The 18,237-nt window shown below is 35.4% G+C and overlaps 1 protein-coding gene and 1 pseudogene across 1 annotated transcript in view; one reads left to right on the top strand and one right to left on the bottom strand.

The window, feature by feature from the left end:
* The window catches only part of LOC136386829 (tRNA-uridine aminocarboxypropyltransferase 2-like), a 40,211-nt gene that overhangs the window by 9,855 nt on the left and 12,119 nt on the right, over positions 1 to 18,237 (top strand). The window contains exons 2-3 of the mRNA XM_066357961.1: positions 3,858 to 3,948; positions 8,271 to 8,365. Of these exons, the coding sequence (XP_066214058.1) occupies positions 3,858 to 3,948; positions 8,271 to 8,365 (186 nt within the window). The remainder of the gene's footprint in view (positions 1 to 3,857; positions 3,949 to 8,270; positions 8,366 to 18,237) is intronic.
* Positions 5,834 to 7,527, bottom strand: LOC136386830 (large ribosomal subunit protein uL18 pseudogene; annotated as a pseudogene).

Here is an 18,237-nt window from a genome sequence, read left to right as displayed (position 1 = left end):
CCAAAATAATTAGTTCTGAGGTTTTTGTTTTATTAGCCCAATTTTGCAAACTACTATTACAGTATTTACATATAAAGTGCTTAGCTCTTTTTATTAGTAAATATTTTCTTTTTTTTTAGTAAATATTTTCTTTAGTAATTATTTTTGCCTCCTGTACTACTCCTTACTAGAATGATCACAAATGATAACAAAGGACGATCTGAGACTCTGAATTTCATTTAAATTAATAAAGAATTGCTTAAGTATTAGAGAGGAATTGAAGAAGAGATCTGTATTTGATATGTGTGTGGCCAGCAGTCGCTGCTGTTGTGGTCCTGCAGGTGTAGGTTCTCATTGAATTCGGACAGACGGAACAGTGGAGCCAAAAAATGGTGGGCTATTCCTTTATTCTGCCTCACACTGGCAGGCGAGCAAATACACAAAGGGAAAAGCACTTCCCTTTCACTTACGGCTCCCAAACCCACATACACATTTCGGTTCCACAACCTGGAGAATCTTCTCCTGTTTTTCCTTGAATCAGAGGCCCCCACCAGGCTCAGTCACCTCTGCTTCCCCATCTGCACATCTTCTCCCTTCTCTCTGCACAAACTGGCTTCTTCAGCACCCTGCCATCTTGGTTTCCTTCTTCCTCCTCCTCCTTCTTCTTCTTCTCTCCTTTTTAAACCTTTCTGGTGTCAAAAACCATTCCTCCAGCATACATTAGCATAGCAATGGACCTTCCCAAGCAGGAAGGTAATTAGCAATTTCATAGAACAGGGCCATTTTTAACAATAAAAGTGAGCCTACTCAAATAATACAAATTTTACAAATTCATTTGCCCAACAATATGTAAGAAAATGAAGGAATAGGTTAAGAAATTATATGGTGGAGAAAGGCATCCAGATATTCCTTCATATATTCATCAGAATTTATTGATAGCCCACTATACTAGAGGCTGAGATATAAAAGTGGAAAATGTAGGCCAGGTTCTTGCCCTCATGTGGTTTACTTTGTATAGAGGAAACCCACCTTCAAATAAATAACATCATGTCAAACACTGATAAAAATGCCTCTGTTACTAGTTAGGTTGAACATTCATTTTCCATTCCATTTTCCACTTTTTGAAATAACAGCTTTATTAAAATATGATTCACATGCCATGACATTTATCCTTTTAAAGTGTACAATTCTGAGGTTTTTGTTTTATTAGCCCAATTTTGCAAACCACTATTACAGTGGCTTTAGCAGGGTTCTCTTTGAGTGTCTCTTTTTCAGATCTTTCTCTGAAAGCTGCTTTCTTCTTTTGGTGTTAGGTCCTGCCAGTTAGGCTCCACTAATTACTAGATGACTGTTCTACATTTTGATGCAGGTGCCCTAGGGCAGTGGTTTTGAACCTTTTTACACTTGGGGACAGGTGAAAATAGGAGAATTATTTCAGGGACTGCTCAGGCAGAAATTACTCTGAGCATAAGCAAATTCAACTAAGGTCTACAATCTTCATATAAAATCAGAGTGATTAACTTTTTTTTGACTGGCATGAAATTTCTTGCAGACCAGTCCGTGAATTATGGGTTGGTAGTTGAAAAACACTGCTCTTTGGCATAAATTGCTCAGCAGCCTGATACTCATTGTGGTAGAGGTAGTTTTGGTGGCTACTCTTTGAGATTTGTTCTGACTTCAGGTGTGCTCTGCTTACCTATCTCGTTCTCTGTTTTTTTGTTTATTCAAATATGCCCTTAAGACAATTTCCAGACTTTAGTTGTTTTCTAAAAATAATTTTTGTCAGTTGCTTGTTTCACTGTGGAGTGGGTCTGTGAAGCAACATTCCCTATCATCCTGGAAGTGGAACTCAATATTCCTAAAGTTCAAAGATATCTCCTCAGTAAGGAAATTACAATCCCAGGTAACAGGTTTTGTTGTTGCTGTTTTTTCTCCTTACTTTTCTGAACAGACGTTTTGATCAGAGATGAAATTTTGAAATTCAAAACTACCAATATCAGAGCAGTCTTTGCACTGTCTGAACTATCATACTAAGGACTTATACATCACCATTATATAATGAGCTAAAGATGTTATTTTTTTTATTTATTTACCTAGTTTTCTGCCACCCATAGAAATCTGCAGCTTCCCCCCCAGCCTGTTGACTTGATTGGATTTTGCTGTCCTTTGGCTCTGTTGATATACCGACGTTTCCTGCCTAGGTCATTTGACTTATTATTATTTGTTTGCATTCTTTTGTATTCTTAGAATCATACAATTTACAGATACTTAAGTTTATATTAAATTAAATTCTGAATTTTTAAATGGCTTCATCTGATCTGAAATTACATTTTATAAAAGAATCTTACTGATAACTGCACATTTCAGTCATATAGTTTCATATGAAAAAGTCAGAAACTTAAAATTTTAGAAGTTTAATGTGCTTCATTCTCTTTATTCCACTGAATGAAGAATCGTTTCCAATCATTGCCCTTGATGTGTTTGTCTATAAACCTAGTTAAATGAGTCACTCTCTACTCCTTTCTGTGTTTACTCTTCTTGTGACTACTGAATGAATTTATTCCTAAAATCTGCTCCCATTCCTGAGAGGAAATTCAGTGTAGGGCACAGTAATGATACCAGATCATTTCCTGTGTCACTGGAAAGCAAGTATATTGGTTTTCTGTGTGTTAATCATCCATTTTAGTTTTGATGATGGAGAGGGGAGTATGGTCATATTGTAAAATACATTTATACCTCTCTGTAAGATTACCATGTAGATAATTTCTTAAGCAGGAGCATGGGTTTGACAGTTTCTTGTAAAATAAGGTAGTAGATATAATTGAACTCATTTACTCACACTTTATGGTTTGTTAATATAAACATTTCTGACTTTAAGCTATAACTGCATAAGGAAAATTACAGAAATAAATGATAGTGGCCAGTTTTGTAGTAGTTAGTATGCTGTTGTGAATTCCCTTTGTTAGAACATTCACGTGTATACTACTGTAATGTTATATGTCTGTACTGGTGATCTGTTGTGAAAATTTACTTTCATCATATACTGTATATGGGTGCTTGGTGAATTTTGTACCATAAACACACATATCAAATGTAGGATTTCATGGTGAAATATCCATATATGTTCCTACAATTCCTTTGGAAGGACACACAAGAAACTGATTATTGGTTACCCCTAGAGAGAATGCTCTAGGATGGAAGACTCAGATGGGAGTCACACTCTATTATTTTATCTGAGTTTTTAATGAGTATTAAATGGTACTGAAACAGCAGTAAAGCACTAAAAAGTAAGTAAAATAAAAACAACAAAATCAACAATAGCAAAAGAGAAAATAGGTGGACACTCTGTGGATATAATTCTAGCCAAGTATAGTTTGGTGGCTGCTATTTGGGTTTCTTTTCACAGTTAGTCAACTCTCTCTGTTGATCGATGCCTAAATTTGATTAGAACTCTCTTCTAGGTGGTAATAATTCTGTTCTAATATTTATCATCATATTGTTTCCTCCCACTTCAGATTCAGATGATTTAGAAAAGTTGCCAGGTTTCTCTTTGACATGAGATATGTTCTTGATTTGGAATGTGTTGCTTCATGAATGAAAAGACCGTGGTGGTGATTTACGAGTTTGCTTCTACTACAGATAACTAAGACAAGATATTTTCAGGTACTTTGATCTATATAGATGGTAAAGAATTTACCTGAATCTTTTCCCAAATTCTCATATTTAAAGTCTGAGTGATTAAATTCATTCTTAGTGTTTCATTTTAAAAGAAAGCAACGTTAGCAGATCTTTATAAAATGAAATTGGATTATGTTCAAGTTTTAGGTTTTTGCCCTATAATTGTATTGTAAACATTTCTTTTTCTTTCTGCCCTTTAGCCGGCCTCAGAAAGTGTGTTTGTGTCCATTTCTACCAGTGCATCCTCTGCACATCTCTACCCACTTGTACATAATTCATCATCCGGCAGAGGTAAGATTTTGTAAAAAACAGAATTTCAAATAGAATATTATTGTATAAGAGGAAAGACACAGATGAACATACTCATTCCTCCTAGCCCTTCAGCATTTCTGGAAATTAATCAATGAGAAATGCTTTCTTTTTGGGAGAAAATAGTTTCTTTTATATATTATATGGTAGTATAGTGCCATATGCTTTGGAAATAGATAAAATGATGTTATTTTATAAAAGCTGTTATTTTTGGATAGTATAGAAATTTGCAACTTCAACAATTTTGGGTGAAGGAAAAATGAGACTTTTGTGAATAAAGAGCTAGGAAAACCATTGCTTTTTAAATGATTTGATCATAGTTTATACTCATTAATGTCTTGTTAAAATAGAAGTAACTTTCAACTTTTTGTTTTTATTTCTACTGTTTTTATTTTATAATAATTTTTATTTTTCAATTAAAGTTGAAATACAGTATTATATTAGTTTCATGTGTACAATATAGTGAGTAGACATTTATTTAACTTATGAAGAGATCACCCTGATATATCTCGTACCAATCTGACACTATACATAGTTATTACAGTATTAGTAGCTATATTTTCTATGTTACACTTTATATCCCCACGACTGTTTTGTAACTACCATTTTGTACTTCTTAATACCTTCCCCTTTTTCATCTGTCTCCCCGACCCCCCTCCCATCAGGCTATTGTCAAAATGTTCTCTGTATTTATGAGTTTGCTTTCGTTTTATTTGTTTGTATATTTTGTTTTTTAGATTCTACATAGAAGTGAAATCATATGGCATTTGTTTTTCTTTGTTGACTTATTTCACTCCGCTCAGTACCCCCTGGGCCCATCCATGTTGTTGCAGATAGCAAGGTATCCTTTGTTATGGCTGAGTCACATTTCATTTATTGCATATTTGCACCACTTCTTTATCCATTAATTCACTGGTGGTCACTTAGGTTGCTTCATATCTTGGCTATTGTAAATAATGATGCAATGAACATATAGGTGTATAGATCTTTTCGATTTAGTTTTTTGGGTTTTTCGGATAAATGTCCACAAGTAGAATTGCTGGGTCCTTCTTTGTCTCTTGATATATAGCCTTTCTTAAAAGTCTGTTTTGTCTGGTAGAAGTATTGCTACCTCAGCTCTTTTTTGTTTGTTTTCATTTTCATGAAATGTCCTTTTTCCAACTTTTTACTTTCAGTCTATTTGGTCTTTTGATCTGAAGTAAGTCTCTTGTAGGCATCATATGCGAGGGTCATGTTTTCTTATCCATTTAGCCACCCTATGTCTTTTAATGTCTTGATTTACATTTGAAGTGATTTTTCATAGATATGTAGTTATTGCCATTTTATTATTTGTATTTTTAATCTTCATTCCCTTCTTCTTAAAGATGTGTCCTTAATATTTCTTGTAATATTGGTGTGGTGGCTATGAACTTTAGCTTTTCTTGTTGGGGAAGCTCTTTATCTGTCTGTGGATTCTAAATAATAGCTTTGTTAGGTAATCTTGGTTGTAGGTCTGTGCATTTCATCAGTTTGAATATTTTGTGCCAGTCCCTTCTGATCTGTAGTTTCTGTTGAAAAATCAGCTGACAGTCTTTTGGGAACTTCCTTATAAGTAACTAACTGCTTTTCTGTTGCTACTTTTAAGATTTTCTCTTCATCTTTAACCTTTAGCATTTTAATTATGTTGTATCTTAATATGGGGCTCTTTTGGTTTAACTTGTTTGGGATTCTCTATGCTTCCTGGGCTTGTATGTCTACTTCCTTCACCAGATTAGGTAAGTTTTCTGTCATTCACTCTTCAAATAGGTTTTCAATTTCTTGTTCTCTTCTCCTTCTGGCACCCCTATGTTGTGAATGTTGGTATGCTGGATGTTGTCCGAGAGACCCCTTAAAATCTTTTCATATTTTTGGATTCATTTTTTCTTTTTTGCTGTTCTGATTGGGTGTTTTCTGCTTTATCTTCGAAATTACTGATTTGATTCTTAACTTTAGCTACTCTAATGTTGATTCTCTGTAGGTAACATATACACCCTACAGTGTTCTGACCCATGATGTGCTTCCAATGTACAGAATTCCTTCCAAGGAATTCTGCATTGAATTCCTTGCTCTCTGAATCATAACCAGGGAATCATTTGGTACTATGAGGATAGACGAGACTCTATTCACACCTCCCCAAAACTTGATTTCCAGTAGTAGTTCTGGAGAGCCCTGCATCCAAATAGCAGGTGAAGGCAGCAGGTTGACCATCAACCTGGTGCTTTCGAAATTGTATTCGTCTTAGTCACCTCCATTTGACCTTCAGAGATCTTGTCCATTTCAAGTCTGTTGAGAAGCCTGCAGGCCAGCACCAGGCCAGTACAATGTGATGCAGCCAACCTTTAGAGCACGCTTTGGGAGTTCATGAGCATAAGTTGCACAGACTTTCATACATCCTTCTATATGGGCACAAGCAATCTAACAAATGATATCTCTGTTGGTTACATGAACTGTTATCCTGTATTTGGGTGTGTTGCACTTATTTTTATCCTGATTATCATGTATTTCCAGGCACAGTAACTGGTTTTACCCTCTCTTCCTCATCTTCTAAATTTCACTTTGCATCTCTTGAAGTAGGTCTTATTTTTGAGACAACTTTAAAAATGTAATTACTGCGAAAGATAGACTCATGCCCATAGCTCACTACAAACATGCAGGCCCAGAACAGCTTCCATGGGGATGGGGGGGAGAGGGGTGCAATACTTTTTCTTTTCTGTTATTAAAGTAATTTAATTATAAATTTATTTATTTTTACCTATTATAGTAAATTTATATGTAACATTATGGTTCTGTGTGTTAATTTGCTGAGTAAATAATATTCCTAATGTAAGTAGTGTTTGATATTCTTTAAGGGCATTGTCATTTTTTACAGTAGTCAAAGTATTCACTGTGAAGATACATATAAACAGAATTATATAAATTGATAATGTTGGGCTGGATGTAGGTAGGCCGAGTAGAAAGGGGCTCTGTTACTTATTTGATGAAGCAGATATTCCTACTTGGGCCAATGAAGAAAGCCAGAGAGTGACTGAGCATTGTAAATGAAGATAACCAAGAAAGCTAGGAGGCTAAGGCAGAATAGCTAATCACCTTACTCTACTGAGATAAAGCATAGAATTCTGTGACATGAAAGGTAGTTTTTAGTGTTGGATGGTAGGACATTGAAGAAAAGAAATGCTTGTGATAGTTAATGGAATTTATAGAAATGGTCACCAGATTTCTCTACTCTAAAGTAATTTTTCTTCCATGTCCATCCTCTTTATTCTTTGGAAGTAAGGTTATATATTTAGCCCATACTCAAGTAGGAGGGAGAGATTAAGCTCCACTCCCTTGAGTGGGAAGTATTTATATTTATTATTGGAAATTCTTTCTATAAGGAAGGTTTGTCTCTTTTCTCCCATTTACTTATTTGTGTCAGCTTGGGCTTTATATTTTATACTTTGTTATAATCCAAATACTGTGTTACTTATTTTGTTGCTCAATGTTCCAGTTTGGCCATTGGGAGCTCTTTAAGATTGGCTTCTGTGTGCCATTGATATGCTCCATTGTCTAGTTTTGAACAGTTCCTTGCTTTCTGGGCATAAATATCTAGGCAGTTATCTTCGAGATTACATTCTAGAAAATTTAATTACTATTGGAATAAAAAGTTTTTTAGAATAAATAATTGAATTTAGTTAAACATGAATTTACTTACTTTTTAGAGAGAGAGAGACAGGAAGGGAGAGAGATGAGAAGCAACAACTTGTAATTGTGTCACTTTAGTTGTTCATTGATTGCTTCTCATATGTGCCTTGATGGCAGGGTAGGGGGCTCGAGTCAAGCCAGTGACTCCTTGCTCAAGCCAGCAACCTTTGGGCTCAAACCAGCGACCTTGGGATCATGTTGATGATTCTGCGCTCAAGCTTGTGACCCTGCACTCAAGCCAGATGAGCCTGTCTTCCAACCGGTGACCTTGGGGTTTTGAACCTGGGACTTCAGTGTCCCAGGTTGATGCTCTATCCACTACTACCATCAGTCAGGCCAAACTTATATTTTTTATTATTTTAACCATGATTTGATGTTATCTTGTTTTGATCAACCTCTAAACATACCCAGGTAGAATTAAAAACTGTATCTGTAGTATATTTACTACTGATAAATCAGAGAAACTATAGTTCTTTTTATTAAAAACTGGTCTGAAAGACGTGAAAATTCTGTATGTTATGAATCAGATGTTCATCATAAATGTTTAAAACTGTGTTTGTCTAAGTAAAATAAAATCTACATGTTAATTAATTTTTTAATTACAGGAAAGCAAAGTGTTGCGGACAGTTCCTCTACTAGCAGCATGCCTCCCCCAGGACAAGTGTAAAGTCAAGATCGGGCGTCGCTTCAGTGAAGAAAGGTAAATTAACTTTTAGGGCAACTTAAAATACTTTTTTTTTCTACATAGATATTTAAAATTTTCTTTTTAAAACTTATTCTTTAGTCCTAGAACATGGTACATTGGAAGTGGTCGAAAATTTAAGTTCTGCCTTTTCTCTGAAAATCATACAAGACAAAGGTAAACATGAACAAAGACAACTCCCTCAAATAGACCAAAGTGGAATAAACAATGAAAAAATAGCATTATTTGAATTCCATACTAATATATATTAAGCCTCAAAGACATATATATATTTACTGTGTATTTCATTTTTTTCAAGATCATAAGGGTATTTGTATTAGATTTAGTTGTTTTTTCTTTAATATATATATGATTATATTTATATAAGTAAACACATATCTATCCATTTCTAGCCCATTAAGCCTTTTCTAAGGTACAGTGACTAGCACTATATTTAGTATTCTAGTTATAGCCACATGATATATATATATATATATGATATTATATATATATAGGATAAAACATGTCCTGTCATATTTAAAATATTCTTTTGGATGAGGCCCAGTATTTTTATGTGCAGCAGGCATTAGTTGATATCTTCACTGACAGATCTATAAGGTTCTTGGATCTTATTTCACACTGTATTGCATAACTCATTATCATAAATATATACAATATATTAAAAATTTTTTACAAGTCTTTGTATACCTTTGAATAATCTTTGTTGCTTTTCTGCCCATTCACAAACCCTTTACTAATTACATTGATCCTGTCTACACAGTTAAATATATTTTTAGATGCAAAATTTTATTTCTGTTCAACATATGGAGAATTTTTTTTCAGTTCACTTATGAAAATGCTAAGTAAGACCTATATTAGCATGAAGCTCAGGAAATTGACCAAGCTTTTTTCTTTCTTTATTATTTTAGCTTTCTTTATAATTTAGCTTTGTATTATGAAAATAACATCATGTTAGGACTTTATATAATAATTTTTTCTCTTCTCTGAAACAGTTGGTTAGGCACAGTTTTCTTATATAGAATTTTGTATAGTAGATTTTACATTGCCTTTCCCACAGAGGAGAAATTAGCTCTGGGCTTAGAGCCGCTATTGGGAATTTTGCCATTTTGCTGGAAATGGAAGCAAGACCTAGAGTTCATCACATAGGAGAAGCCACATCATTTGCACTGTGACACTTCTTTCATGCAGAGGCTCTTTATAATGGCATTTGTCTATAATTCTTGGATGAATGTGGATATATAGGTGGAAAAATGTTTCATTTAATCTGCAGACTTGGATCTATGTTATTTTATTGCAAAAGTGATGAGTATCTGTTGTGGTAGAACTAGAAACTGTCTGGGTCATCCCTGATATTTTGGCAATCTAACCACTCCATAAGTATACTTAGATGAGGAGATGACACTTTTCCAAATAAGTCATCCATTCTATTCTGAGCCCATTATATTAAGTAGTTAAGTTTTTTATGTGCCTAATATAGTGCTTACTCAGTAAATTATTATTCATTGATGGATTTTATTAGTACCAAGAAAGAATGAAAGACAGACAAACAGAGAGAAAGGGAGAGAGATGAGAAGCGTCAACTCATAGTTGTGGCACCTTTGTTGTTCATTGATTGCTTTCTCATATGTGCCTTGACTGGGGGGCGGGGGACTACAGCTGAGCCAGTGACCCGTTGCTTGAGCCAACGACCATGGGGTCATGTCTGTGAGCCCACTCTCAAGCCAGTTACCCCATGCTCAAACTGATGAGCCCGAGCTCAAGTTGGATGAACCCATGCTCAAGTTGGGGACCTCAGGCTTTCAAGCCTGGGTCCTCATAAACTCAGGCTGATGCTCTATCCATTGCACCACCACCTGGTGAGGCTCACTGATGAATTTTAAACTAAAGCTCATTGTGATTATTGATTTAATATTAATCTGATAATTATTTATTTAAATTTTCTTAAAGCATGTGATAAAATCGTAGTGGGGTGATTGAGGCACATTACTTTTGGTATATTTTATAAATAGATTTTAAAAATACTTATTTTTAATGCCAAAAGTAAACAGCTTGACAGATATCCAGGTTTTCTTTTTGTCTACTATTGACTTTTTTTTGTGGTCTTTGCCAGTGGAATAAATAATAGTTATTATTTAACATGGTGCATGCATTAAATTCCTGTATTGTTTTTAGATCTATGCCAACCAGATACTTTGCTTTAAAAGAGTCTGTACCTCTTCTGTAGAGGAACATGTACACGTCTTAGCTTGCACTTGAACCTAGCTGTTTTAGAGATTCTAATTCTGTTAACCTGTCCAGAATACTCAGAAGAGTAAATCTGAAGGTTTCAGTGAGCAGCTGTAGTGGACATTGCTCTCTGCTCTTGCTATTAAGAAGGAGGGAATGAACAGCATTTCATTCAAGGAGGTTTCACTACTGCAAGATTATTGGATGTTTAACATGGTATTTATTCTCTGTCATCTCCTAAAGTTATATGGGTTCTTTGTACTATGTAAATCCTAAGATCTTTTTCTAAGAAGGCATTAAAAATCTCTGTAAGCAGTGGTGTGAAAGTCAAAGCATATACAATATGTTAGCCTATGTATATACCTAAGTGACTCATTTATATTTTATATAAGTGTATATAAAACCTGGATGAATGCCTCTATGTTAATTTAAAGGAAACGTGAGTTAATGTGCCAAAGCTTACATAGTCATTCTACACCATCATGCAGCTTGTTGCTCCCTCCTGCTGAATTTTAAAGTCCATTTCCATAGGCCAGGCTTTAATCTTCTCCCACCAAGCCTACTGCAGATTTCTTCCAGATCTCGGGAAGCATGGCAGTAAATACAGTGAAAAACTATATATGTATACATACTTATTTAATGTAAAGAGGCGCAGTTCCCTCTAGTTTTGTGGTAGTTTAAGGATTAACAATTGATCACCTTTTTCTTCTGCAGCCAGTTCATCCCTGATTCTTTAACATTAAGTTGATAGTTTTATTATAAACTAAATTTTGTGCCCTCAGTTTTTTGGACACTATACGCATCTTAATTTTACCTCTCTTGAAAGCTCATTTTTCTTCCATGTTAAAAGCAGAATCTATTTATTATTTACTCATTGAATTTTCTTTTTACCTTTATTTTTTTTTTGTGATAGAGAGAGAGCGCGCGCAGGGGACAGATAGGGATAGACGGAGAGATGAGAAGCATCAGTTCTTCATTGCGGCATCTTAGTTGTTCATTGATTGCTTTCTCATATGTGCCTTGACTGGGAAGGGGGCTACAGCAGAGTGAATGACCCCCTTACTCAAGCCAGTGACCTTGGGCTTCAAGCCAACAACCTTTGGGCTCAAGCCAGTGTACATGGGGTCACGTTTATGATCCCACGCTCAGGCTGGTGAGCCTGCACTCAAGCCGGCAACCTTGAGGTCTCGAACCTGCGTCCTCTGTGTCCCAGTTCGATGCTCTATCCACTGCACTACTGCCTGGTCAGCCTATTTTTAACCTCTTTTGATTTTGAGTTCTTTTTTATTGATAGGAAAATAGCAAACAGTAATGGTACATGGTATATGCAGACTAAAAAAATCTCTCTAAATTTCAGTTTTACTTGAGGTAAGGACATGAGATCTTCCTCTTACAGGCTGCCTTTGAAGAATTCTTTTATTCCTCCTGGTACATCATGCTCTCTCTAAAGACAGTCCTATGTTTGTAGTTCCTCCCTTTGCATGTTTGCAGATAACTTACCTGTTCTTGTTTCAAAAGATTTCAAGAGATGAGATCCTGTTTCCTCAGTAAAGTGTGACAGGTTTAAATTGAAAGGAAATTAAATGCTAGTTTTTATGGGGTCTAGATTTTAAAATAAGCAATTATTAACATAGTATATCCAATAATTAGATACCTTTTTTTTTTTTTTTTTTTTAAACTACGTAAACTGAAATCAGTTTGGCACAGTGGTAGAGCGTCGGCCTGGTGTGCGGGGGATCCGGGTTCGATTCCTGGCCAGGGCACACAGGAGAAGCGCCCATTTGCTTCTCCACCCCGCCCCCTTCCTCTCTGTCTCTCTCTTCCCCTCCCGCAGCCAAGGCTCCATTGGAGCAAAGATGGCCCGGGCGCTGGGGATGGCTCCTTGGCCTCTGCCCCAGGCGCTAGAGTGGCTCTGGTCGCGGCAGAGTGACGCCCTGGAGGGGCAGAGCATCGCCCCCTGGTGGGCAGAGCGTAGCCCCTTGTGGGCGTGCCGGGTGGATCCCGGTCGGGCGCATGCGGGAATCTGTCTGACTGTCTCTCCCCGTTTCCAGCTTCAGAAAAAATACAAAAAAAACCCAAAAAACAAAAAAAAAAAACTATTTTGACTTTGCTCTTGGTACGAAAGCTTCTGGTAGGCATGGCCCTATCTGATACTTTCTAAGTACTTTATTTGCACTTTCATTATACTATTAACCAGTCTTCCATTGTGTATGTACTCCATGGTTTCATTGTCAGCATCTAGGACAGCAGTTGGAGAACTAATGAGATATAATAGTAGAGTCATTATTTGGATTTGAAATTTAGTGTTTTATGTGGCTAATAATAAAGATTTTTACTTGTCAATTTAATTTTCATTGGTTGGTCATAGATTATCCTCATTACAATCAGAAGCAGCTTGTGTACTAGTTGTAATATATGCATATTAATTTTAAAGAGCAAGTAGCATAGCAGTTTATTTGATAAAGCAGTGCTCTTCTTATAGTTTTGATAACCTTCCACAATATAGTTTGAGCACCTTGACGTGAGTTTGTGAGAATAATTTATTTCAGAAAAATCTGTAACACTAGTTTTAGATTTTGTTCTAGAAATCATATGTATTGTGTTACATCTTAGGTTTTTATTTAAATCCAGGTAGATGGATTATTATTAAAGAATTTAGTGGCAGAATATTTTAAAATCACACACAGCCTGTTTTATGTATTTTTTCCTCCTTACTGAATTTATTGGTTTGACACGGGTTAACAAATTTATACCAGTTTTAGGTGCACAATTCTAAAACACATTGTACACTGTAACATGTGTTCCCCACCCCAAGTTATCTCTGCCTGTCACCACTTATCCCCCCACAACCTCCTCCCCAACCCCCAGCAATCACCCCACTGTGCACAGCCCACTTTAAATTGAAGGTTGTTTTCCCTATCTTGTGAGTGTGTGTGTGTGTATACTTCCTCATTACCTTAGCATGTTGTATAAACACTAGAGAATTAAATTTAATAATTATTATTGCTATCCACAAAAAGATATGCCTATTCCAATTGATTTTGTATGATACCCAGTTTGGATTATCTATACAGATTCATTTAACTTTTTCCTTCCGTTTTATTGAGTTCTAATTGAGATAAATCACTATATAAGTTTAAGGTATACAATATGATGATATTAAATATGTATGTAATGAAATGCTTACCACAGAAAGGTCAGTTAACATATCTTTTACCTTGCAGAATTACCATTTTGTTGTTTCGGTGACAATATTAAAGCTTTACTCTCAACAGTTTTTAAGTGTACAATACAGTATTGTTAACTGTAGTCACTGTGCTGTCCACGAGATCCCTGGAACTTGCTCATCTTATAACGTAAAGTCTGTACCCTTTGACCAGCATCTCCTGTTTTCCCCACCCATCACCCTGTACTCTGTTCCTGATAGTACAGTCCTTTAATTTTTTAAATTAAATTTAATTTTTTAAAATATTTTATTTATTTATTTTAGAGAGGAGAGAGAGAGAGAGAGAGAGAGAGAGAAGTGGGGGGAGGAGCAGGAAGCAAGCAGGGTTTCAAACTGGCAATCTGAGCGTTCTAGGTCTATGCTTTATGTACTGCGCCACCACAGGTCAGGCCAGTACAAATTTTTTAGATTCCACATGTAAGTGGAATAACATCTATACAGTTTTTGTCTCTGACTTACTTTGAGTGGCACAGTACCCTCAAGGTTGTCAAAGATGACAGGGTTTCCTTTTTTATAGCTAAATAGTATTCCACTGTATACATCCATTCATGTGTTGATGGACACTTAGATTGTTTTTATGTCTTGGCTGTTAGGAGTAATACTGCAATGAATATGGGAATGTAGATATCTTTTCTAGATAGTGATATCATCATTTTTGACTATATACCCAGAAGTAGGATTGCTGGATCATATAATTGTTTTATTTTTTACTTTTTGAAGGACCTTTATACTGTGTTTCATAGTGGCTATCCCAATTTACATTTCCACCAAGAGTGCACAAGGGGGTTCCATATATATATATATGCGCTATTAACTCCTTATCAAATATGCTTTAGAAATATTTTCTCCCATTCCATAGGTTACTTTTTCATTTTGTTGAATATTTCTTTTGCTGTGCAGAAGCTGTTTAGTTTGATGTAGTCCCACTTTTTTACTTTTTCTTTTCTTTTTTTTTTTTTTTTTTTTTTTTTTTTTTTTTTTTTTTCACCTGGTCTTGCTTCAGCACTTTTTAATGAAACTTGTTTGTCACATTTCCGTAACATTTTAAAAGGCAGGTAAAAGCAAACCTCTTTGGACAGATTTTTATTCATAAGTCCTGCAAGTGAAACAGGTGATGATTTTTTTTTTAAATAAATTTTTATTAATGGTAATGGGATGACATTAATAAATCAGGGTACATATATTCAAAGAAAACATGTCTAGGTTATTTTGTCATTAAATTATGTTGCATACCCCTCGCCCAAAGTCAGATTGTCCTTCGCCACCCTCTATCTAGTTCTCTGTGCCCCTCCCCCTCCCCCTAACTCTCCCCCTGTCCTCCCTCCCCCCACCCCTGGTAACCACCACACTCTTGTCCATGTCTCTTAGTCTCATTTTTATGTTCCACCAATGTATGGAATCATGTAGTTCTTGTTTTTTTCTGATTTACTTATTTCACTCCTTATAATGTTATCAAGATCCCACCATTTTGCTGTAAATGATCTGATGTCATCGTTTCTTATGGCTGAGTAGTATTCCATAGTGTATATGTGCCACATCTTCTTTATCCAGTCTTCTATTGAAGGGCTTTTTGGTTGTTTCCATGTCTTGGCCACTGTGAACAGTGCTGCAATGAACATGGGGCTACATGTGTCTTCACGTATCAATGTTTCTGAGGTTTTGGGGTATATACCCAGTAGAGGGATTGCTGGGTCATAAGGTAGTTCTATTTGCAGTTTTTTGAGGAACCACCATACTTTCCTCCATAATGGTTGTACTACTTTACAGTCCCACCAACAGTGAATGAGGGTTCCTTTTTCTCCACAGCCTCTCCAACATTTGCTATTACCCGTCTTGTTGATCATAGCTAATCTAACAGGGGTGAGGTGGTATCTCATTGTAGTTTTGATTTGCATTTCCCTAATAACTAATGAAGCTGAGCATTTTTTCATATATCTGTTGGCCATTTGTATCTCTTCCTGGGAGAAGTGTCTATTCATGTCTTCTTCCCATTTTTTTATTGGATTGTTTGTTTGTTTGTTGTTGAGTTTTATGAGTTCTTTGTAAATTTTGGAAATTAGGCCCTTATCTGAGCTGTTGTTTGAAAATATCATTTCCCATTTAGTTGGCTGTCTGTTTATTTTGATATCAGTTTCTCTTGCTGAGCAAAAACTTTTTATTCTGATGTAGTCCCATTCATTTATCTTTGCCTTCACTTCTCTTGCCATTGGAGTCAAGTTCATAAAATGTTCTTTAAAACCCAGGTCCATGAGTTTAGTACCTATGTCTTCTTCTATGTACTTTATTGTTTCAGGTCTTATATTTAGGTCTTTGATCCATTTTGAATTAATTTTAGTACACGGGGACAGGCTGTAGTCGAGTTTCATTCTTTTGCATGTGGCTTTCCAGTTTTCCCAACACCATTTGTTGAAGAGGCTTTCTTTTCTCCATTGTGTGTTGTTGGCCCCTTTATCAAAGATTATTTGACCATATATATGAGGTTTTATTTCTGGGCTTTCTATTCTGTTCCATTGGTCTGAGTGTCTATTTTTCTGCCAATACCATGCTGTTTTGATTATTGTGGCCCTATAATATAGTTTAAAGTCAGGTATTGTAATGCCCCCAGCTTCATTCTTTTTCCTTAGGATTTTTTTGGCTATTCGGGGTTTTTTATAGTTCCATATAAATCTGATGATTTTTTGTTCCATTTCTTTAAAAAATCTCATAGGAATTTTGATGGGAATTGCATTAAATTTGTATATTGCTTTGGGTAATATGGCCATTTTGATTATATTTATTCTTCCTATCCTAGAACAAGGAATATTTTTCCATCTCATTGTATCTTTTTCGATTTCCCTTAACAATGCTTTGTAATTTTCATTATATAGGTCCTTTACATTCTTTGTTATATGCCACCAAATACAACAATCTAGAAGAAATGGATAAATTCCTAGAACAATACAACCTTCCTAAACTGAGTCATGAAGAAGCAGAAAACCTAAACAGACCAATCAGCAGGGAGGAAATAGAAAAAACTATTAAAAACCTCCCCAAAAATAAAAGTCCAGGCCCAGACGATTATACTAGTGAATTCTATCAAACATTCAAAGAAGACTTGGTTCCTATTCTACTCAAAGTCTTCCAAAAAATTGAAGAAGAAGCAATACTTCCAAACACATTTTATGAGGCCAACATAACCCTCATACCAAAACCTGGCAAGGATGGCACAAAGAAAGAAAACTACAGACCAATATCTCTAATGAATACAGATGCTAAAATTCTAAACAAAATACTGGCAAACCGAATACAACAACATATTAAAAAAATAATACATCATGATCAAGTGGGATTCATCCCAGAATCTCAAGGATGGTTCAACATACGCAAAACGGTTAACGTAATACACCATATCAACAAAACAAAGAACAAAAACCACATGATCTTATCAATAGATGCAGAAAAGGCTTTTGATAAAATACAACACAATTTTATGTTTAAGACTCTCAACAAAATGGGTATAGAAGGAAAATATCTCAACATGATAAAGGCCATATATGATAAACCATCAGCTAACATCATATTAAATGGCACTAAACTGAAGGCTTTCCCCCTTAAATCAGGAACAAGACAGGGTTGTCCACTCTCTCCACTCTTATTTAACGTGGTGCTAGAAGTTCTGGCCAGAGCAATTAGACAAGACAAAGAAATAAAAGGCATCCATATTGGAAAAGAAGAAGTAAAGGTATCACTTTTTGCTGATGATATGATCCTATACATCGAAAACCCGAAGGACTCCACAAAAAGATTATTAGAAACAATAAACCAATACAGTAAGGTCGCAGGATACAAAATTAACATACAGAAGTCCATAGCCTTTCTCTATGCCAACAATGAAATATTAGAAAATGAACTCAAAAAAATAATCCCCTTCACGATTGCAACAAAAAAAATAAAATACCTAGGAATAAACACTTTTTTACTTTTGCTTGTGCTTTTGTTGTCAAATTAAAAAAGAAAAAATATCCCTCAGACCAATGTCAGGAAGGGCATTCCTATGTTTTCTTCTAGAGAGTTTTATGGTTGTAGTTCTTACATTCAAGTCTTTATTTTTACTTGATTTTTATGTATGCTGTAAGGTAGGGGTCTGATTTCATTCTTTTGCATGTGACTGTCCAGTTTTCCCAACACCATTTATTGAAGAAACTATCCTTTCCCCATTATGTATTCTTGGTACCTTCTTTGAAGATTACTTGGTCCTATATGCTTGGGTTTATGTATGGGTTCATGATTCTGTTTCTCTGTTCTGTGTGTCTTGTTTTTATACCAGTACTGTACTGTTTTGATTTTTACAGTTTTGTAAAGTAGTTTGAAATCAAGAAGTGTGATGACTCCAGCTCAAGATTGCTTTGGTAATTTGGGCTCTTTTGTGGTTCCATAT

The sequence above is a fragment of the Saccopteryx leptura genome, unplaced genomic scaffold (genome assembly GCF_036850995.1).
Source record: "Saccopteryx leptura isolate mSacLep1 unplaced genomic scaffold, mSacLep1_pri_phased_curated manual_scaffold_16, whole genome shotgun sequence".
Lineage (NCBI taxonomy): Eukaryota > Metazoa > Chordata > Mammalia > Chiroptera > Emballonuridae > Saccopteryx > Saccopteryx leptura.
The sequence above is the reverse complement of the archived record's forward strand: the minus strand, read 5'-3'. Positions and strand labels throughout refer to the sequence as shown.